The sequence below is a fragment of the Phocoena phocoena genome, chromosome 11 (assembly GCF_963924675.1).
Source record: "Phocoena phocoena chromosome 11, mPhoPho1.1, whole genome shotgun sequence".
Taxonomy (NCBI): domain Eukaryota; kingdom Metazoa; phylum Chordata; class Mammalia; order Artiodactyla; family Phocoenidae; genus Phocoena; species Phocoena phocoena.
The window spans coordinates 96,241,786-96,264,223 of record NC_089229.1 but is presented as its reverse complement, the minus strand read 5'-3'; the positions used below and the strand labels follow the sequence as shown (position 1 = coordinate 96,264,223).

General features: G+C 53.6%; 2 protein-coding genes across 5 annotated transcripts; both read left to right on the top strand.

Moving 5' to 3' along the window:
* Window positions 1–7,850: 7,850 nt before the first annotated feature.
* On the top strand, window positions 7,851–11,955 carry CD27 (CD27 molecule). 4 transcript variants are annotated; one of them, XM_065887949.1, is made up of 7 exons: window positions 7,851–7,986; window positions 8,175–8,340; window positions 8,877–8,923; window positions 10,772–10,936; window positions 11,130–11,219; window positions 11,489–11,608; window positions 11,831–11,955. In XM_065887949.1, exons 1-7 carry the CDS (start codon window positions 7,851–7,853, stop codon window positions 11,953–11,955), a joined length of 849 nt encoding a protein of 282 aa, XP_065744021.1. The 4 variants fall into 4 exon arrangements, with proteins under 4 accessions (XP_065744021.1, XP_065744023.1, XP_065744022.1 ...); XM_065887951.1 differs by lacking the exon at window positions 8,877–8,923 and having other exon boundaries at window positions 8,175–8,279; window positions 10,784–10,936; XM_065887950.1 differs by lacking the exon at window positions 8,877–8,923 and having other exon boundaries at window positions 8,175–8,306; window positions 10,784–10,936.
* A 996-nt stretch (window positions 11,956–12,951) lies between these two features.
* TAPBPL (TAP binding protein like) lies at window positions 12,952–19,401 on the top strand. Its single transcript, XM_065887900.1, has 7 exons — window positions 12,952–13,012; window positions 13,777–13,995; window positions 14,145–14,417; window positions 16,646–16,984; window positions 17,609–17,919; window positions 19,084–19,165; window positions 19,358–19,401. The coding sequence occupies exons 1-7, from the start codon at window positions 12,952–12,954 to the stop codon at window positions 19,399–19,401; spliced, it is 1,329 nt and encodes a 442-aa protein (XP_065743972.1).
* The last annotated feature ends 3,037 nt before the right edge of the window (window positions 19,402–22,438 follow it).

The window sequence follows — 22,438 nt, the reverse complement described above, 5'->3', positions numbered from 1 at the left end:
GGTGGCTATAATTTTTTTTAACGGAAATTGACGTGTGTTGGTAAGCAAGTAGAGAAACTACATGTACCACTGGTGGGATTGTCAAATGGTTCAGTTACTGTGGAAAAGTTTGTCAGTTCCTTAAGAAGCTAAACACAGAATCAACATATGACCCAGCCATTCCAATCATAGGAATATGAGAATTCAAAACATATGTTCAAACAAAACTTGTACATGAATGTTGATAGCCCCATCCTTCACAACAGCCAAAAAGTGGAAACAACCCAAACGTTCATCAACTGATAAATGGATAAACAAAATGTGGGATATCCGTACAATGGAATATTATTCAGCCATAAAAATCATGAAGTAGCTGAATCATGCCACAACATGGATAAACCTTGAAGATATTATGCTAAAGTGAAAGAAGCCAGACAGATGACCATGTATGACTCCATTTATATGAAATATTGAGAAGAGGCAAATCCATACAGATCAAAAATAGATTAATAGGGACTTCCCTGGTGGTGCAGTGGTTAAGAATCCGCCTGCCAATGCAGCGGACATGGGTTCAAGCCCTGGTCTGGGAAGATCTCACATGCCACGGAGCAACTAAGCCCGTGAGCCACAGCTACTGAGCCCACATGCCACAACTACTGAAGCCCGCATGCCTGGAGCCCGTGCTCTGCAACAAGAGAAGCCACCGCAATGAGAAGCCCGCACACCGCGATGAAGAGTAGCCCCCGCTTGCCACAACTAGAGAAAGCCCGTGCACAGCAACAAAGACCCAACGCAGCCAAATAAATAATAAAAGAAATATATTTAAAAAGTAGATTAATGATGGCCTGGAGATGGGGGAGGGGGAAAGTGGGACTGACTGCTAGTGGGTCTGAGGTTTCTTTTAGGGGTGATGGGAATGTTCTGGAATTAGATAGTGGGGCTATTTGCACGACGTTGGGAAAAATCCTAAAATCCACTGAATTGTACATTATAAAATGCTTAAAATGTTGAATTTTATCTCAATTTTTAAAGAGTCAACATGCACCAAGTTGCCCTTCAGTCTGGGCCAGAAGAAAGTGTAGTCTTAGGAAGGTGTCTAGTGCTGAAGCAGAAGGGTCTGGGGGTTCCCTGAGTCCCACTGGCATCTTGCAAATGAGGTAAGGGATACCAACTCCGTGCAGATCTGAAGTCTCTGGAGGTTTGTAGCGGGGATAGGAGTGACCTCGCCCCCCTCGGGGAGGCTTGTCTCAGCCCCTAGAGCAGATGGCAAACATCCAAAGGGATCCACGGAACTGGCAGAGGCCCTGCAGGTTGGGTCCCAAAACAGAGGATTTTTTTTTTTTTTTTTTTTTTTTTTTGCGGTATGTGGGCCCGTCACTGTTGTGGACTCTTCTGTTGCGGAGCCCAGGCTCCGGACGCGCAGCCTCAGCGGCCATGGCTCACGGGCCCAGCCGCTCTGCGGCATGCGGGATCTTCCCGGACCGGGGCATGAACCTGTGTCCCCTGCATCGGCAGGTGGACTCTCAACCACTGCGCCACCAGGGAAGCCCCCAAAACAGAGGATTTTTGTAGGCAAGAGCCGAGAGTGGACTTGAGGACACTGGTGGTGACCCAGGGAGAAAAGACATCAGTCACAAAGAGGAAATACAAACGGCCAGTGATCATGGAAAGATGCTGGGGCTCACTGGTAATCAGAAGGATGTACACTGAACAACAGTGAGGCAGCGTTTTCCTCCAAGTCGATTGTCTCAAATGGTTTGCTAATATGAAAGGCTGGCAGGATGTGAGCAGACGTGCTCTCTTCTCAAGGCTGTTGGATGTGTGAATTGGTAGAAACACTTTGGAGGGCAACTCGCCAGTACCTATTAAAGTGAAAAATGTGCATACCCTATGACTCAGCGATTCCAGTGCCCAGAATTTATTCTAAAGCGACACTCTCACAAGCACAGAGAAGTAGCAGATGCTATGCGACAGCACTTGTAATAGTGAAATGCTGGGGAAAAAGCTAAGTATTCATAAACAGGAGAATGGCTAAAAAGCCTACATACATCCATTCTCTATCAAAATTAGTAGTTCTACATGTATAATGTGAAATGATCTCCAAGACGTATTAGTGGATTTAAAAAGCAAACTTTAGAAGGATGTGTACTATGTATCATTTATGAAAAGACAAAACGCAAGTGTGCTGGGCCCTTGGAGAATTCTTCCTGGCAGGCTGGGGTACCAGGCCAATTAACAATCCTTTCTTTTGTTTTGGGGCGGTACGCGGGCCTCTCACTGCTGTGGCCTCTCCCGTTGCGGAGCACAGGCTCCGGACGCGCAGGCTCAGCGGCCATGGCCCATGGACCCAGCCGCTCTGCGGCATGTGGGATCCTCCCAGACAGGGACACGAACCCGTGTCCCCTGCATTGGCAGGCGGACTCTGAACCACTGCGCCACCAGGGAAGCCCACAATCCTTTCTTTATCTGGAAAAAGATGGACTTTTAAAAGCAACACAGGAAGAACATGGAACTGCCAGGCTTGGGCTGTTTCATTTCCAAGAGATCATTTTTAACGAGTCCAGAGAACTAAGGCATGACTCGTTCCATAGGCTTTCTTTCTGGCTCTGTGTTAGGAGAATTACTGCCAGCTTGTATAGTATTTCCTTTAGAGAACAGAGGTACCTTCCCATTCCCAAATAAGAAAGAGAAAGCGAAAATTAGGTGTCCTTGCCAACAACCATCTCTGTTATAAAAGGCGGGGGTAAGCCCCTCACCGGGGAGAAGTAGTGACCACAGGCCGTGCAAGAGGCTCTTCGCCCACCTCCCCAGAGACCAGAGGTCTTCCCTGCTTTGAGAAATTCAAACAGAGGGTCCTCAGTAGGAGAGGGTGTGAAAAGAGAGTGAGAAATATTTCGTTTTTGCTTAATAATATTTTAAGTAGGAAATAAAATGGACTTCATTGGAAAAATCCATCTGTTTGTTTTGCTGATAGATGTCTGTCTCTGGGGGGTCTGAACTTTCATTCCCTGCTATAAAAAAAGAACCTGTTTATTAACAACAGCCTAACAAGGGAAAGGGGTCTTCCCTCATTTGGGGCCATGAACGTTCCTAAATAATAAAACACACACATATAATTTGTTTGTTTAGAAAAAGTTCTGCAAGAACCCCCACTAACCTGAAACAGTGATTACCCCTGAGGGAGCAGGGAGAGGACCAGGACCAGGGCTGAGGGGAGGAGATCGATCAGAGGGAATTTGAGTCTTATCAATAATCGTTCAATATTTTTTTCCATTTTCACTTCTAATTTTTTACATAAAAAAGGATGACATAGGGGCTTCCCTGGTGGCACAGTGGTTGGGAATCCGCCTGCCGATGCAGGGGACACGGGTTCGTGCCCCGGTCCGGGAAGATCCCACATGCCGCGGAGCGGCTGGGCCCGTGAGCCATGGCCGCTGAGCCTGCGCGTCCGGAGCCTGTGCTCCGCAACGGGAGAGGCCACAACAGTGAGAGGCCCGCGTACCGCAAAAAAAATAATAATAATAATAGGGAAATAATGAAATCAAAAGGTGGTTCTTTGAAGGAATAAATAAATTAGACTTATTTCTGGCAAAGTGTATCAAGAAAAAATGAGAAATTATAAACAAATATTGGGAGAGAAAATAACTACAGATCTAGTGGTGATTTTAAACATTTATGGCCATAAATCTAAAACAGATTAAATATACAATCTCCCAGAAAAATATAGCCTACCAAAACTGACTCCAGAAGAAACTGTAAGTCTGAAATCAGTAGTGAAAAACCGATGCTCAAAATAAACACACACACACACACACACACAATTCCACCAAGACTTCAAGGGACAGATCACCCCTATTTTATATAATCTGTATTTAAGAAAAGAAAAACTACCACTGATCAAAAGAAGAGAAGTGGTCAAAGGAAGAATAGGGTGGTGTCTGGAAACCCAAACCAAAGGAAGAAACAATTCTCAAGTAGGTGAGAGCTGAGAGCCCACACACCTCAGCTAAACCTTGCTTCCTGGCTGAAACACCCGCCAGCCCTCCCATCCCTGCGCCCTGACTCTCCCCTTCACGGTGCGGCATAATGGCCATCGCTAAGAACTTCACATGTGTCTTAGAGATGACCTGATCAATGTCTGCCTCTTACTGTTGTGTCAGCTCCACAAGGGCAGAAACCAGTTGTTTATTTTTTTTCATCATTGTGTCCCATTACTTAGATGGGACCTGACACACAATGGACATGCAACAAATACCTGTCAAATGGACGAGGAGTGGAATTTACAAGGTCAGTGTGGCCTTGGGCCCTCCAAAACTTCGATGTTATAATTGTGGATAGAACTGCCAGGGAACAAAGCTGAGGCTGGACCATCTCATATGTAGAAGGTGCTTACATGCTGGGAGACACTAGGAGCTGGGATTGAGATACTGAAAAGTGGTCAGAGGTTGGAAGAACTGCCCAGAGTTGGTCAGTCCCCCGTGTCACCCAGACTGAGGAGTCCCAGGGGTGCAAACTACAGAGCTGGGATGTGAGCACCCAGACCCTTAAGCAGCCCACCCCACTGTTCTGCCTAGTTGGTCTCTCAAAGCCTTGCCGGGAAGGAGTATCTAAGGTGTTGGGGGCCTGGGGGGTCGGGAGAAGAAGGAATGGAGTGGAAGACAAAGACGACTAGAAAAACTAAGGGTTTGGTTGATGAGACTGGGGAATACGATTTCTGATGCCTATGTAATAGAACAGAACTTCCTTCTAAGGGAGAGTTTAGTTCCGCTGAGGACTTGCTTACAGATTTATAAAGGCCAAGACTGATGTGGGGATTAGGGACTGAAGAGAGTGGAGGGATGCTGCCTGACAGGTTTCTGAAAGGCGGTCTGTGGCAAAAGGAGGAGAGAGGACAGCCAGGATGCTCGGTGCACCTACTGCTTTGTGGGAAGGACCATTAAGAACCAGAATATCCAAAATGCAATTTAACTTGTATCCTTATGAGATCTAAAGCTTCAGCAAAATTCTGCCACACCTAACGGATTTCTGCTTATAGTTGGTTCAGGGGAAAATTCAAGAGAGCCCTGTGTCCCCAACCTGGGGCCTGTGGCGGGGCAGAGGTACGGGAATTCTCAGGAGCAGAGAGGCAGGCACAAGGCTTCAGCTGAAAGAGGAAGCAGAAGCAGAGGTGACCATCACACCAGACCCACTGGAATCCGTGCAAGTCCACAGCACTGCCTCTTCCCACTCTGCCCGGGACCTGCCCTGACCGGAAGACGCGGGGTGTCTTGTCTAGGGATAAGGAGCAAGGGGACCCCAGCTGACATCCAGGCTACCTCCCCTGCTCCAGATTACCTTCTCAAAACTAATGAAACTTGTCAGAGGTGAAGGGCTTCTGTGGGCCTGTCTCCATAAATGCAAGAAAGGGAGGGAGCTGCTGGGAAGAGGCCACGTATCTCGGCCCAGCCGGGAGTGGGAGAAGCTGAACCCCAAAGAGAAAGTGATGGTGGAGGACTTGGTGGGGAGAGGTTAGCAGGCTGCACCTGCAGGGTCTGTAAAGAAGAGAAAAGGCTGTCCAGTCCAGGGGGCCAGCCCAGGACAGGCCAAGGTCCACCAGAAGTTGGTGCAAAAAGCACAGAAGGCAGATGAAGTCGTTCCATTCATCCAGAAAAGAGGGCCAGAAAACTGGCTTTCCTCCTCCTGGCCAGCGGTTCTCCAGGAGAGCCAGGCAGACCCTGCTCCTACTCTCCCCCCAGCCGCCCAGAGAAGTGATGAGTAGAGGAGGGAATGGGCCTTGACCCAGAGAACGGAGACCCCCCGTGGGGGAGCCCAGGGTCTAGTAGAGGCTGTTCGCTATCCGCATCCTCAATTCTCCCTTTGGCAAGTTTCTCCCTAAAGGGCCCCAACACCTTATCATCCTTCCAGGGTCTCCTGCATCCCCACATGTCTCTCCATGCCCACCTTGAAGTTTAAGACTAACAGTGAAGCGAATTCCCTGGCGGTCCAGTGGTTGGGACTCTGAGCTCTCACTGCCAAGGGCCTGGGTTCAGTCCCTCGTCGGGGAACTAAGATCCCACAAGCCGTGTGGCTGAAAAAAAAGACTAACAGTGAAGATATAGACCACAATCTGGGAATGCGGGCAGGACTGTTGGTGACAGCAAAATCCTCAGTTCCCAAGGGTAACGCTCTCTGAGGAGGGAATTCAGGCACTCGGCCAGATATAGCCAAAAGGATGGTTTCGCACAAGTAACTCTTCAAATCACACCCCTGTGTGGCTTCCCACTTGAGAGGACCGTCCTGAAGAGTAGGGGAAGTTGGGGAAAGACAGGAGGATGGAAAAAATGAAGAGAAAGGAAACCGAAGAATGAGACACAGACAGATCTAACAGAAGAGCCCCAGGGGTGTGAGATTTTATGAGCAGTGTGGAAACAATGGCAAAGCCCCTGAATGAAAAAATGGCCTGGAGAAACAAGCTAGTCTCTGGGGAAAGAGGGTGGTGGTGGTGGTGGTGGTGGTGGGGTGGGCTGTATGACCCAGGTGTTCCTGGGACTCAAAGAGGGGAAAGTCCAGCTATTCCCAATATCCCCAAATCAGTCTTCCCAGGAGAACCACAGAAATAGGGAAACAATGACCCATAGGATCAACATTTAATCCCCAGTACCCAAGGCTGGGAGAGAAGACGCCCAGGTGCTCCAGGACCAACGGCGAACACAGCCAGAGGTGGGAAGGGGAGGATAAAGATGACAGTAAGGTGGGCTTCCCTGGTGGCGCAGTGGTTGAGAGTCCGCCTGCAGATGCAGGGGACGTGGGTTCGTGACCCGGTCCGGGAAGATCCCACATGCCGCGGAGCGGCTGGGCCCGTGAGCCATGGCCGCTGAGCCTGCGCGTCCGGAGCCTGTGCTCCACAACGGGAGAGGCCACAACAGTGAGAGGCCCGTGTACCGCAAAAAAAAAAAAAAAAAAAATGATAGTAGTGTGAGGGAGGCCAGCTGGGAATGGGTGGCACCCGTACCACAGGCTGGCAGGAAGGTTAAATGATCATGCGTGAGCTCCTAGCACACAGCCTGACAGAGAAGAGACAAGGGTTTAAGTCCCTTGTTTGCAATTCTGAACAATCAATCCCATAGCAAACTCTTTTGGCCATGTAAACCAGACGTCAGTTGATGCGAGGCTGGCTATAGTTGTTACCCACCCCACTGACAGAGTCAACAGTTTTGCTGCAGAAACGCTGTGCTTGGTGGTGAGCGCTGCTCCAGCCCCGTGTCGTGTGAGGGTGTCGTGTGATGCTGGTTTCTTCCCCAAATCTGAAAAATTCTGAATGTATCCGATCCCCAAGAGTTTCAGATAAGAGTGTGCGGACCCGCACGCAGTTCTGGTTTCCCTTCCTTCCCTAAACCGCTGATCTTTGTGTAAGAAGTGGTGTGGGAAGAGGCGTGGGGACACGCAGCTGTGAACAGGGGGCAACGTGGGCATCTTCGTGTTCAGGTGCTTAAATAGGAGCGTGCGTGTCCATGTGCATCCAACGTTTTATAAAAGCTGCAGGCAGAGTTAAATTCTTCACGAGCGGAAGAGAGACAGGCCACGGAGCGGCTGGCGTGTTGGGGGCGTCTTTGAAGAGAGCAGGTCTTCTGACAGTTTGCCCTTTAATGCTCTCCCAGCACCCAGCGCATGGGAAAGGGGGAGGGGTGGCGGTAGCTGCCTGAGCAAAAAACAGCTACAGTAGAACTTCAACTGCGTCAAAGGTCAGCCTGCCACCCGACTCGGGGACAACTCCAAGAAAACAGGCCCGGGAGGTGCAAAGAAGAGGCACCAGCGCCTGGCTGGGGAGGTGCCAGCTCCCCCAAGGCCCGAAGTCGGCAGCCAGGGCAGGAAGAGCTCCCCGGGCAGTAGCCATGGCCCGGCCACCTCCCTGCTGGCTGTGGGTTCTGGGGCCCCTGGCAGTGCTCTCAGCGACCCCAGCCTCCAAGAGGTGTCCGGAAAAGCATTACCTGGCTCAGGGAGAACGGTGCTGCCAGATGTGCGAGCCAGGTAAGAGGAGGCCTTGCCAGGGTCTAGCTGAGTATGGAGAGAGAGGACCAGGCTTGGGGTGGAGGGACGCAGAGAGGGAGTCTGAGCTCAAGCAAGGAGCGGAATCCTGCAGAGGCCAAGAGGCAGCACCTTGAAGAGGGTGAGGGAGCGGCCTTCCTTGGGCTTTGACCCTGGACCTCTGCTCACAGGAACGTTCCTGGTGAAGGAATGTGACCAGCATGAAAAGGCTACTCAATGCGATCCGTGTACACCGGGGGTCTCCTTCTCACCAGACCACCATACCCGGCCCCACTGTGAGAGCTGCCGGCACTGTAACTCTGGTGAGATGGGCAAGCATTTGGGGGAGCAAAGTGGGTATGGAGAAGCAAAGAGGGGGCAAGTAGGAGCTTCAGTTGCTTCAAGGCTATGGCAAGTGGAGTCCGTGGTGGGAAACGGGGCGCCCTGGGCGGTGTGTGTTGATGTGGTAGGGAGAGCTGTGAAGTGGTTCAGGGAAGGGGCAAGCAGAATTTGAGGGTCTGCTGAGAAGGGGTCTATGGCCAGGATCAAGACAATACAAAGTAGGAAGTTGCTGTAGGAGCCGAGATCTTAGACAAGCCTCTCCCCACTGATGAACGGGGCCGTATTCTCAGAGTGCATATTGGTCTGGAACTTGGAATACACCTTTCTAAGGACATAACAATACCAGTCAGTGGATAACACCCTCTTTTTGCCCAAAAGCCAGTTCAGGAGAATGAACGTGTATGTCGCTTGTGTCTTTATGTATTTTGTAATTTCATCTTTTTTAAAACTAAGAAATGAAATATCAGCAGCTGTGTTCTGAATACTTTCATCATTTCTCTGTTTTAGCTAGAATTTTAGAAACTATGTATGTACAAGTGTACATAGATCAGGAGATCTAGAGTGGGCCCTTTGAACAAATATTCTCCAGCAGGACACTCTTGAGGACGATTTAGCTGAACCACATGACTCGCCTGTAAATGCTTTGAGTCTGACTAGGCCTTTTAATACTGTATTCTTGAAAATAAATACAAGGGTTTGTTGCTGCAAATCAGTCAAACGGCAACATATGAAATACACAAGAGGTATTCCTCAGTCTACTTAACTTACAGATATGATTGTTCATGGATGCTTCTCTCTTCTTGGCAACAACCTGGGCAAGATGGGGATTTTTTTTTTTAGTCAAAGCCTCCCCAACTCACTCTGCAGGCCCCAGTAGAAGGCCTTTCCCTAATATTGAGCCAGTCGGAGCTCCCTCCACTCTGCTCCAGACCAGCCCAACCCACGATCCTCCTCTGTGAGATTCAGCCCACAGATCCCTGAAGCACTCAGGCAGCACCTGGCTGCAGGACTCCGGGGCACTGGAAAGAGGCTGAATGGGCTTGGTCCTCTTGGACCTCAGTATTCCCATCTGTAAGATGGACAAGTGCCTGAAATCAGCATGGAATTCTGTGCACAGGTTATACATGGCGAAGAGAACTCCCAGGTTTCTGGAGACTCCATTGAAAACAATGGCACTTCGCTCATTTTTTAACCAATCCCAGCCCCTTCTTTAACCCTTCCCATCCCTTTGGGCAGATACCCTCCCTGATCTTCTTCACCTTCCCTACCTATTTCCATCTCCACCACCACCGTTCCCTCCTCCATCACTGCTCTTCCTGTGCAGATCCTTATCCAGGCTGGCTCACAATTCCTGGTGAGCCACAAGGAAACCAAGCTCTAGTAGCCACCATGAGTCAGAATTCAGAAAGGAGATGCCAAAGGGGCATAAAGAGGAGAAAGAATTTACACCCTTTCCTGACAAAAGGCACACACGAAAGAAATTGGGAGGGTTGATGGTAGTCTTTGGTATCCTCAGACGTCCCTTTCTGCACCCGTCTCCCACCTGTCAGGGCTCCTCTCCCTGGGTTCTCATGAGTGCACCCTGCCCCACCAGGCTCGCGCTCAGGCCTGGCCCACATCCGGGTGCCACCTCCCCCAGAGTCACACTTCTCTTCTCACCCCCAAACACCCATGAACCCAAACCCATGCGGCGCCCTTCCTACCTACCTCCCCCAGTATCACCGATTGGCAGCCACCCAGCACCTGACCTCTACACTTGAATACAAATTATATTTTAGAGGCAAAGGATATCAGTAAAGTTAAAAACCTATTGGGGACCACAGCAGCACCATTTCCAATTGCTAAAAACTGGAAACTACCCAAACGCACACCAACAGTAGAACGGATGAATAAATGGTGTTGTATTCACACAGGGGAACACTAGATGGCAGTGAGAATGAACGATTTGCAATCACACTCAACACTGGGTTAATCTCACACAGAGCTGAGTAAAAGCAACCAGGCGCGAAGAGCACACGCGCACGATTCATGCATGTAGTTCAAAAACTGGCAAAACCAACTTGTGGTGTTAGGAAGTCAGTAGCTATTCTTGGTGGGGACGGTGTTAGTGACTAAAAAGGAACACGACTGGTCATCTTGTTTCTTAATCTGGTGCTGGTTACACCTGTGAGTCCAATTCGTCCCAGTTCTCAAGCTTTACACTTGTGACATGTATACCTCTCTATAAGTACACTTCAATAAGAAGTTCTAAAAGCATCAGTTAGTGAGAGGAAAAATCACGTAAGCTGTTTCTACTTCTGAACCGTGAATTTTCTGAAAGGTCCGAGTCTTTCTTGAATAACAATAACACAAATGGCAAAGGCACTGGATGACAGTGGGGGAGGGGCAGGCCTGGGAGGTGAGGAAGGGGATTAAGCCAGTGGACCCTGTGTGTTCCCTCCCTCTCCTCTGTCGCCAGGTCTTCTCATTCGAAACTGCTCCCTCACCGCCAACTCGGAGTGTGCCTGCCCTGAGGGCTGGCAGTGCAGGGACAAGGAGTGTACAGAGTGTGTTGGTCCAGCCCAGGCCCCAGGCCCACACCCACAACCCTCCCACTCACCTTATGCTGAAGGTAAGTTCTAGGCAACCCTCTGTCTGGTCACTGGGGTAAGGGTCACACCCCAACCAGCACCGCCTCTCCCATGCCCAGCCCCACATACGTTGCCTCGTCCGCCTTCGTACCCCCAGGCTCGCTTAGGCCTTCAGCCTAGCCTTGTGCCCTCTGGGGCCCCCTGCGGCTGCCCATCTTGTCTCTGTTTTTCCAGAGATACCAGAGGCCAGGACAGGCCAGCATACGCGGACTCTGGCTGATTCCAGGTGGCTGCCTGCCCCAACTCTCTCTACCCACTGGTCACGTGAGTTTTCTCCCCACTCCCCACCCCAAGAGAGAGAATGCACACAGGAGGGTCCAGGAGGGAAGCCAGCCAGAAAGCTCCTAGGAACAGGGGTAAGAAGAGGGAGAAGCAGAGTCCAGGGATTAGGAAAGGACGTGGTCCAATGGTGGGGGCAGGGGAGGAAGGTGGGGAAAGGGGAGAGGCAGGGGTGACAAAGGGCTGGGCTGAGGGGAGTCAAGGGCTAGGCCCTCCCCCAAACCCCCTTGTGACCCCTGCCCATCCCATCACAGCCCAAAGGTCCCTGTGCAGCATGGATTGCATCCGCATCTTTGTGCTCCTCTCTGGAATGTTTCTTGCTTTCACCATAGTTGGAGCCCTGTTCCTCCATCAACAAAGAAAATATAGATTAAGTAAGAGACAAAATTCAGGTTTCTGCACCCCACCCCACCATCTCGGCTTTGCCTCCCTATCTGGAACCTCACTGAATCTCTCCAGCTCCATCTTTAGCACCCTGTGGCCTCTCTTCCCCTCCTCTAAGCTGGGGCCCTCCTGGCAGCCCGCCTTTGCTCACCTCTTCTCCCTTCACCCATCCTCCACCGCTGATCAACACTCCTCTGATTCTCCCTCTTCAGACACGAGAGAAGGTCCAGTGGCGCCTGCAGAGCCTTGTCCTTACAGCTGCCCCAGGGAGGAAGAGGGCAGTGCCATCCCCATTCAGGAGGATTACCGAAAACCAGAGCCCGCTTCCTACCCCTGAGCCAGCGCTCGGCGGAGGGGGGCCGTCACTGCAGTCAAGTCCTAGCCTCCATCTCAACCCACCCGCCATCCAGGGGGATCGAGAGCCGGCACCTCCAATTTCAGCACTACCCTCTCATCGGGACCCTTTCGTGTGTGCCGACTTGGGAAACTGTCCTGTGTGCCTTTTCGAGACTGGCAGTGGCGAGGACCCAGGGGAACGAGGTGGGGGGCGGGAAGCGGGAGCCCGAGTGTGTCAGCTCGGGCCCCTGTGCTGCAAGAGGGCTAGGGCTCCAGGTGGAAGACATACTTCCGCCTACGGTAGGCCCACATGGTGTACCGCTGACCTAGAAACTCGGCGAAATAAAGAGGCGCCTGTAGCTTTCCAGCTCTGAGATTTCAGTCTCTCCACGCAGGCCTCACCCACCCTCCTCGCAGACCCGCGATCTGAGGGCGGAGCTTTCTCTCGCGCAGGCGCGCTGGGGCCCACGCGGGTTGGGGCGGGGCGGGGCGGGGGTTGGGGCGGGGCGGGGCGGGGCGGGGGTTGGGGCGGGGCGGGGCGGGGCGGGGCGGGGCGGGGGCGGGCAGGTAAGGCGCCTACAAAAAGTGGGGAAAGGTCACGGCTACCGGGGAGCTGAGTCTGTTGTCAGTCCCTCCCTTCCTCCACCCTGCCTCCCGTCCCTTATCTCGACTTTCTTGGGGCTGGTCGGGAGCAAAAGGGCGCACGCGGTGAAGTCAGGTCCTGAAATCACCGGGGGATTTTTTTTGCGGAGGAGAAGGTGGAAGGAAAGAACAGTGAGCAGACTCTGGCTCCAGCACCAATGGCTTCAGCCAGAGGCCAAGGCAGCCTCGGTGACACTTTCTCAAAGTGAAAGCGAAAGCCAAGTAGGCGGAGAGGACTGACGGGGCCAGGCGGTCGGCCAGGCAGGCGTGTTTGGAGCCCCTTCTCCAGCCCGGACCTGGCCGGCGCGGGGCACGAGGAGGGGCGGCGGGGGAGGAGGGCCTGAGAGCAGCCCCCATGGGCTCCAAGGGGTGGTGCTTGCTGGTCTGCTTGGCTCTCTCCGGGGCAGCAGACGCCGGTGAGTCGGGGGCTGGCTGGTGGGGCGTGTCGGGTTAAAGAAGCATCAGGTAGCCACCCTCCCCGAGGTCGCAGAAGGGGAAAGGGGCCGGGAATGGCTTCCAATCGCCTTCTAAGCCCAACAGGAGGAAGTGGGCGGCTGGTAACGGAAGGAACCAGTTGTGCCGGGGAGAGAGACTGAGAACTCTGGGGAAAGGGCCAAACGAAGGAATGAGGGGCCGCCTCGGTGGATGTGGTGGGCCCCCTGTCATACAGGAGAGGGAGCTGGCCTGGGAGCGGACACCTTCAGGAGAGGAAGGGGGGCCCCTATCTAGGAGATCACGGAGGGGGGTAGGTGCTCCCCAGAGGTTGGGGAGGGGAAGGCCACCTGTAAAAAGCACGGAGCGAGCAGACCCTGGGGGCTGACTGGGAAGTTGAGACGGCTGCCAACGCCCTAGCATCCAAGCCTGTCTCCTCTCCCAATGCAGTTTTGTTCATTTATATGCTTTTGCTGAGAATTCCTTTGAAGAGATAGCTTTCCATTGATAGGTGGAAATAAGCTTCTTAAATCCCCCTGAGCAAGGGAAATCAGGACTTTAAATAATTCAAACCAAGGAGTATGTACCTGGAGAAGCAGGTGCTTCGCGGAAAGCTGGTTCTGGGTAAAACAGGATCAGAGCTTCGCAGAGGCAGCTAGGAACGGGGAAGATTACCCCTTGATGACTCGACAAGTATACAAGTAACTTTCTGGGCAAGAGGGTGCTCATCCCAGCCTGTTCCCTGCAGTAGAAAGGCAGTGGCGGGCAGTGGACGTGATCTTGGACTGCTTCCTGATGGGGGAAGGTGGGCACCGTGGAGGTTTCGCCAGCAGTGAGAACATGGTGAAGGCCTTGTTGGTGCTGAAGCAGGTGCCAGTGCTGGACGACGGCTCCCTGGAAGGCCTCACGGATTTCCAAGGGGGCACACTGGCCGAGGACGACCCACTCATTACCTTTGAGGCATCAGGTAAGAGCCCTCCACCCTGTGTCCCAGTCCTTCTGGGCTCCTTCCAGTTCCTGAGCCCAGTTCCCAAGGACACCCACCCACACCTGCTTCCCATCAGCCCAGGTGTTCTCTATCCAGCTCCATCTCTGTGCTGTGCTCTTCTCCCCCAGTGAACCTGATACAGATTCCCCAGGCCGAGGCCTTGCTCCATGCTGACTGCAGCGGCAAAGAGGTGACCTGTGAGATCTCCCGCTATTTTCTCCAGGCCAGGCCAAAGGCCACGGTGGAGACGGCAGCCTGGTTCATCGCTAACGTGCGAGTGTCTGGAGAGGGACCTAGTATCTCCATGGTGATGAAGGCCCTTGGGGATGCTGAGAATGGGGCGGTCTTGCATCCCATGCTGAAACTGCCCCTGAGCCCCCAGGGGACTGTGCGGACTGAAGGTGAGAAAATGAAAAGTAGCAGAAAGAAAGTTTTAATTTTTTTAAAGGGGTCAGAAATGGGGGAATAGTAGGAGAAGGAAGGGGACAAGTCCACCTCCGTGCACATTGGTCATCTCAGGGTGTCCCCTAGGCCTCAGTCCTTTCTTCCTAAAGACCCCAAATGGGGATAATTTTCACCTGGCCAGGTGACTTGAGGACATAAGACATGTGACGCTCTACTTGCATATGCTGTCCACAGCTGTCTCTGTGAGCAGAGTGCCAGCTTTTCCCAGGGAACAGCTAGCCTGGTCAAGATGAGAGAGGAGAGCACAGGCCCGCAGAATTTGTTCATGATCTCCTATCAGTAGAACCCGGTCCTTGCTCTCTCCAACCCTGCACATCTCAGAGGGCACAGAAAATTGAGGACATGATGATAGGTTTCTCCAAAGTTCATGGAATCCAATATTTTGCCTCCAAGAAAGACAACCACATCCAGAGAAGATTAGGGGCCTACCCTTCTATCCTTAGAAAGCTTCAGAACACTCAGATTATTCTGTGGTCCAACCTGAATTTATCCTGCTACATCAAAAAAGGGGTCCTCTTGTCTGTCCAGTGTCAACCGTAGTCCTAGCATAGCTAGGCATTGCCCCCATTTATTTTGGGATATTTCAAACCTACAAAAAAAGGTGAAAGAATAATAAACACCTGTATACCGTGCACCTGGATTCACCACTTGTTAACATGTTGCACATCCTTTCCCCCTCCCTCATCTTCTCTCCATTTCCCCTCCGCTTAACTAATTGAAAGTAAACTGCAGGCATCTCTACACTTCATCCCAAATGCTTCCATGGTTAGCATGTGTTAGTTTACAACCAAAGGCATGAATGTTCTCCATAATCATAAAACCATCGCCTCGGCAGCAACCCAAGGTGGGGAGTGGTCTACCCGGGGTGCAGGCAGTAAGGGGGGTGCGGTGTGCAGATAATGGACGAACGTATCCTCCACCATCAGCCTGCACTGGCAGTTATGAACCATGTCAGTGATCAAACACTCCTGCCTGCCTGCCAGGGCGGACCATCCTCCCCTCCCCCACCGTGGCTGGGCCCGCCCCTGATTGTCGTACTTAATGAACTATTTTGAGGCCGGGCCACTGCCTTGTAGACGTCCCAGCATTGGGACCTGTCCGACTGTTTCCTCATTGGACTGGGGTTCAGCACGTTTGGCTCACACACCACCACTGTGTGCTTATTTAAGCTCTGTCTCCTTTAGTCTCCTCAGCAGCCTTGCTCTAAGCAGATGAGGTCGGCAACACTGAGGGGCTTGCCCAGGCCACAGAGGGAGTTAAGTGGAAGAGCCGGGCTTCTGAAAGCTGACTGCAACTCCAGTAGCTCTTTTTTTTTTTTAATTTATTTTTGGCTGCGTTGGGTCTTCGTTGCTACGCGCGGGCTTTCTTTTAGTTGCGGCAAGCGGGGGCTTCTCATTGCGGTGGCTTCTTTTGTTGCAGAGCACGGGCTCTAGGGTGCAGGCTCAATAGTTGTGGCGCTCGGGCTTAATTGCTCTGCGTCATGAAGGATCTTCCCAGACCAGGGCTCGAACCCGTGTCCCCTGCATTGGCAGGCGGATTCTTAACCACTGAGCCACCAGGGAAGCCACTCCAGTAGTTCTTAATCTGAGTGTCAACAGTAACCCAAAATTTTTTATAAATTTATATAAAATTTTTTCTTTTATTCTTTTGGCTGCATTGGGTCTTAGTTGCAGGATGTGGGGTCTTCGTTGAGGCATGCGAGATCTTCGTTGTGGTGCGTGGGCTTCTCTCAAGTTGCGGCATGCAGGTTTTCTGTCTCTCGTTGTGGCGCGTGGGCTCCAGGGCGCGTGGGCCCTGTAGTTTGCAGCACTCAGACTCTCTCATTGAGGCACGCGAGCTCTGTAGTTGTGGCACGCGGGCTTAGTTGCCCTACAGTATGTGGGATCTTAGTTCCCCGGCCAGGGATCGAACCTGCGTCCCCTGCATTGGAAGGTGGATTCTTTACCACTGGACCACCAGGGAAGTCCCAGTAAGCCATAATTTTGCATATGTATTTGCCTGGTCTGTAACTTTCATCAGATTGTGCAAGGGGTAAGTGACTCCAAAATGGTTAAGAGTACCACGCATGCATGCTGCCTCTCAACACACCCCGAGCCTGCCACAGCTCGGAGATCAGGTGGCCTCAAGGAGGGAGCGGCCCACAATCACCCTCTTTCTCCCACAGTGGAGTTCCAGGTGACAACACAGACCCCGTCCCTGAATCCCCTGCTGGGGTCCTCAGCCTCCCTGCACTGTGGCTTCTCCATGGCACCAGGCTTGGGCATCACCAGCGTGGAGTGGCGGCTGCAGCATAAGGGCAGTGGCCACCTGGTGTACCGCTGGACCACGGGGCAGGGGCAGGCCAAGCGGGAGGGCGCCATCCTGGAGCCTCAGCAGCTGCTCATGGCTGGGGACGCCTCCCTCACCCTACCCAGCCTCACTCTGAAGGATGAGGGGACCTACATCTGCGAGATCACAACCTCCCTGTACCGAGCTCAACAGATCATCCAGCTCAACGTCCAAGGTGAGGCCAGGACTCAGTTATGCCGGGAAGAGGGAAAGGGAGGTACCTATTGAGAGTGTCTTCCAGAATGGGATCAAACACAAGGGCGCTTTCCTGAGAGGCAGACTGCATTCCCACAGCCTGAATGCCGTCTGCATCCTAGAAGCGCAGATGGCATCAGATGGAGTTTCCCGTCGGGCTCCAGATAATTCCATTGAGAAGTTTCCCAGCCCGGGATCCTGCTGCCCCGCACTGGCCGGCTGTCTCCAGTCACCCCCGTCCTTTTGGACCACATCCAAAGGAGGAGCAGTAGCAAAGCGAGGAGAGGCGAGGGAGCGGCCCGACCGGGAGGCCTGTTTCAACAGGATAGCCTCTGACATCACTGGCTTGTAGTGATGCTAAGAAGCAAGCCAACCTTTAGTTGGTTTTGCTGTTGTTTTTCAGTTACCTGTGGGAATCGTACCCCCTTATGTCATGCATCCAGGTGGACCCCTCACCACCACTGTCCCCCCGCCGCCTGGCGCCTCACTGAGGAGGGAACTTCCGCCTCCACAACCTGCTCTTATGGGCAGCAGGAGAAGGCCCTAGGCTCCTCTGCTGCCCCGGTGATGCCCGTGGGGTTTTACTTCTCCTCCTCTCTTCCAGCTGCCCCCAAAGTACTACTGAGCTTGGCGAGCGAAGCTCTGCCGCCCACCCTCCTCTGCAGTGTCACTGGCTACTACCCTCTGGATGTGACTGTGACGTGGATCCGGGAGGAGCTGGGTGGAGCCCCGGCCCCAGTCTCTGGCGCCTCCTTCTCCAGCCTCCGGCAGAGCACGGCAGGCACCTACAGCATCTCCTCCTTCCTGACGGCAGAGCCTGGCTCTGTGGGTGCCACTTACACCTGCCAAGTCACCCACGTCTCCCTGGAGGAGCCCCTGGGGGCCAACACCTGGGTTGCCCCACCAGGTATGGGAGTGCCCTCCTTTCCCCACCACCACACCTGGGCTCACGGCTCCTGCCCTCTGGCCTTGTTCTGCTTCCCACAGTGTTGGCTGCTTCTTTCCCAAGGTGACAGCCTCCAGAGGTCCCACCCTGTCCTCCAAGACTTTATTACCCCCCGAGTTCTGGGGTACCAGGCACTGCTGAGAGCTGGAGACCAAGGCTGAACAATTCCTCATCCTGCCCTCGAGGAGCTTAGCCCAGTGGGAGGGACAGACTAGGCAGTCAGGGAAGATGACCTGGGGGAGGCCTGCAAGCCGGCTGAGCTGGGTCAGGGGCAGGGAACACCAGGACCGAAGGGACGTCATGTGTGAAGGCCTCATTATAAAACAGGCTAGAAAGAACTGGGGGGCCTGCACGGCTAGAGGCAAGGGTGCGTGGGGAAAGGGGGCTGTGGCCGTGAAGCTTGAGAGGTGATGGTGTTCACTGAGCGTCTGCGTCAAGCCAGCAGGGCACTGAGCCCTCAAATGTGGGCGTCCACAGGTCCTCACTCCTCCCATCTTAGAGATGAGTAACTGATACTCGCAGAGGTTCAGTAATTTGCCCAAGGTCACCTGCCTAGGAAATGGTAAAACAGAAAATGTGGAAAATAGGCAGGCGATTCCCCTACAGCCTCAACCCCCCTCCTGCTACTGATGGGCAGATAACAACAGGCCTTCAAGCTGGAACTTCATCCCGAGGCCACAGAATGTCTTCGAAAGTTCCTATACCATAGAGAGTCAGCACCTCGAAATGCCTTACTTGGTGGCTCATGAGACTGTAAGCTTCCCCGAAACTGGGGTTTTGCCTCAGCTTACATCATTCCCAGTTGTTTACACAATTCCAGTTTAACTATCACCAGCTAATCTAAACTAAATCGCCCGTGCAAAGCCGTTTGAAAAAAGGTTGTCCTGAGGTGGGAAGAGGCAGAGGATTCTGTGTGGAGTGACACACGGACGTCCACCGAGCAGGCCCCAGCGCCACGGTGTGCCGGTCCCTGGGTGAGAGCAGGAAAACACCTGATGGGAGCTCCTCAACCAGGGACGGTTGAACGCGGGCGCGCGCGCGCCCTGACCTTCCTGCCGGGGCAGACGCTGCACGTGAGGGCTCAGTACGGTTCCCGCCACTGATCCCCGTCCACACCTCTGTCCCCTACAGAGCAGAGGACGGCCTTTGGAGTCCTTTTTGCCAGCAGCCTCTTCCTCCTGGCACTGCTGTTCCTGGGACTGCAGAGACGCCAAGGTAAGAGTGAGCCTGCGCATCCTTGGCTCTGGCCCTGACCAAACGCACTTGGAGACCAGCGGCTCTAAGTGCCGCCACACCCAGACCAGGGATGAAACGCAAGCGTCCAGAGCTCCAGCCGGCCCCCCCAGCCCCCAGCTCCTGGGCTTACCCCAACTGACACCAACTTCCTTCCCTCCCGTTTTCTCCTAGCTACCTCACCAAGGCCTGCCAGGACCCCGAGGCACTCCGGGTAGCCACTCTCCTGCCTTAGCTGTAAGAGAGAGCCACATTCTCCCAGAAGGACTCTAAGCTGAGTCCTAGAGCTCAAAGAGGCCCCGGGAAAGATACGAAGAAGGCACAGATCACTGACGGTGGCGCTGGATTTCTGCAGGCCTCTGCCTGCCTTCACTGCATGCCCTGGGCTGATACACCCAAGGGAGAAAGCGTGAAGAGGTGAGAGGGTGGCAGGAAGGCAGGAGGTCTGGGTGGAGGTTAAAACATGAGCCAGGTTTGAGGCGCGGTGGTAGGAACATATAACAGAAAAAAATTAAGAAAGGAGCGGATGAGGGACAGTGGAACAGGATGGGGGTTGGAGGGCCACGCACAATCGTTGAACTCTGTCCCAGTAAAAGCCCTCATGTCCTCGGAAGCAAAGCTTTTCCACTTTCCCGTCTTTCCACACACTGGGGCCCGCCCCGCCCCGCCCCGCCGATTGGCTGGCAAAGTGCTTGAGGTGTGAAACGAAGACCCTCAGAGGCGGCCCTCGGGCCACCCCTCAGTCGCTCAGGGTAACCTTGAGCTGCCGTTAAGCTCCTGTACCTGTGGACAGCTGCTGGGCATTTAAGGACACCTACACACACCCCTGCCTCAGCCGCAGGGGACAGAGCTCTCCCTTCAGTCATTTTCAAACGGGCCTGGTCAGCACAGTGGGACTTGGCAGAAGATGGCTATGCATGGGGACGGTGGGGAGCAGAGCGTGTCCCCTGGGGGCCTCCTCAGGGCCTGGCCCAGGACCTGGAGGGAGGCGGCGGCAGATGTCTAAGAAGATCTGCGGGTGTCTGTCCATGAGATGCCCGCTCAGCTTCCTGCCGTGGCTTCCTGTCACCCCCACCTGAAGAGCTGGGCTGCTTCGGGCACGGAGGCTGAGAGCGGAGACCACTTCCTCTGCCAGCACCCAGCTGTGGAATCTCGAGAAGACCGACAGCACCAGTAAGCCACCCTTCTGGCGCAGGGCACCATCAGAAAGGAACTAGAGAGAAACAAGACGCCTCCGCCCCGCTGCAGTCACCCCAACCCAAACAACAGCCAAGTCGGTTTAGTGGTAGGAAGTTGTATTTTTGTTTTGCTTTTGTTCAGAATACAGGAAATTGGTAAATACACCACATGCCTTTGGTGGAAGTACAGCTGTTATTTCTGTACAAGTAGGAGAGTGGGGTTAGAAAAAAAGACAGAGAGGTGATGACAGACACACAGTGGGGACGCCACATCGTCCCACGGCAAACCCAAGAGGGGCCGAGGAGACTCGGCCTCGCGTGACTGCCAAGCCCCAGGCTTAGTTGCATATTTGCTCATGCACATGGGTGGTGGGAGGGAAGGGGGGCGGCAAAGACACAGAAGAGGGGGGTACAGGGCAGGGTGAGAAAGAGAGTAGAAGGGCTAACGTCCCCAGAAGAACAAAGCCAACTACACCTGGGACAGATGGCACAGAAACGCAGAAGTGATTCCTGTGATGGGGCGGGCCAAGAGGGCAGATTTGCTCCAGGCTTGGGACACATCGAGGACAGTGGTGGTTCTTCTCCAGCGGTGACCCCCTGCATTAGGCAAGGGGAGCCCAGAGGAGGGTGGAGGCCTTCGAGGGGCCTCTGGCCGTTAGGAGGGTACACAGACTGCCTTCGTCCAGCTCTTCCGTCCCGCCCTGGGGCAGGACGAAGGGAATGTGGGAACAGGGCGAAGGGAGAGGAAGGATGGTTTTGCGGAACGAAATGCTGCTGCGTGGAAAGCGAGCCTGGCCCAGCCTCCTCCTGCTGGTGGACTGGTGGATGGAAGGAACGAAGGGACGTGGAGCGGTCCCCGTTCTGTTCCCAGCCGGCCCTCCTCCCCTCTCACCGGGGTCTGTCCCACTGAGTGCCCTTTCCTGAAGCCCAGCACTGGCCCCCGAGACAGGCTGAGCAGCTCCATCCCCAGGTCCCACTGTCTGTGCCACAAACCATGCAAAGAGGAGGAAGGCAAAGGGAACTCAGGGGTGCTTTGGAAGGGGAACATACTGCTGGAAGAACAGAGAGGCCGCTCCAGATGAGAAGGCGCCGTGGTGGCACAGCGGTCAACAAGCAGGCCCGTCTGCTGACGGCTCCACCTCCGCCCCAAGGCTGGCGGGGGCACCAGACTCCCAACACTCAGGAGCAGCCGGGCCTCAGGAAGGGCCTCTCTCCTCAGCCCTGCCTTTGGCAAGTACATGGGGGTGGTGTCGGGGGAAGGGCTCCCGGAGGGTCCAGGGCTCCTACCCTCCGACATCTCATCCTCCTCCATCAACAGCAAGGGAGGTACAGGACGCTTGTAACAAGAGGGTGAGAAGTGGCTTCCTCCAAGCTTGGTATATTCAGATTAGGCCCTTGACTCGCTGTTTCTCTATAACTAATGGGCATTCTCTCATTATCTATGCCAGTAACTAAAATTGAGAGGCTCAGACTTTGGCTAAATGAAATTATTTGATGCCTTCACGAGCAATACAGAATGCTGTAGAAAACGTGGACAAGAGCCCCTTCCAGGTATGAGCTTGTGGGACTGTTTCTAGGATGGGAACGAGAGTCCTGATATTTTCGCTATTAATACGTGTTCTCCAGGTCTCTGGAGGACAAAGTAAAAGGTTGTAAGATCCCTGAAGACATAGAAGATCTTGGACTAACAGATGGGAAATAACTGTGAAAAACAGGTTTGACTTTCTAAAAGAGTCCTGCACCAGGACCAAGCTGGACTTTGGGCCTGGCCCAGGCTCCTCTGCAGGCCTGGCACAGGAGAGGTGAGGGGGCATCCTCCCAGCTGCTCCCAGCCTCCTCCGGCCAGCAGCCTGGCCTTTTCTGGCAACACCATGGGCACAACACTCTTCTCCTCTTCCCAGTCTTGGCCCCTTCTTGAGCACGTCACCTCAGCTACGCCCCTTTCCCCATCCCTTGGCCTCCAACTCCTTTTGTCTTTGGGGGAACCTGAGAGAACATGAGAGGGTAGGAAGGAGATGCCAGCTGTTGTTCTTCGGGTAGTTAATTCAAGACCGCACCACAAGCAGCATTTCCAGTG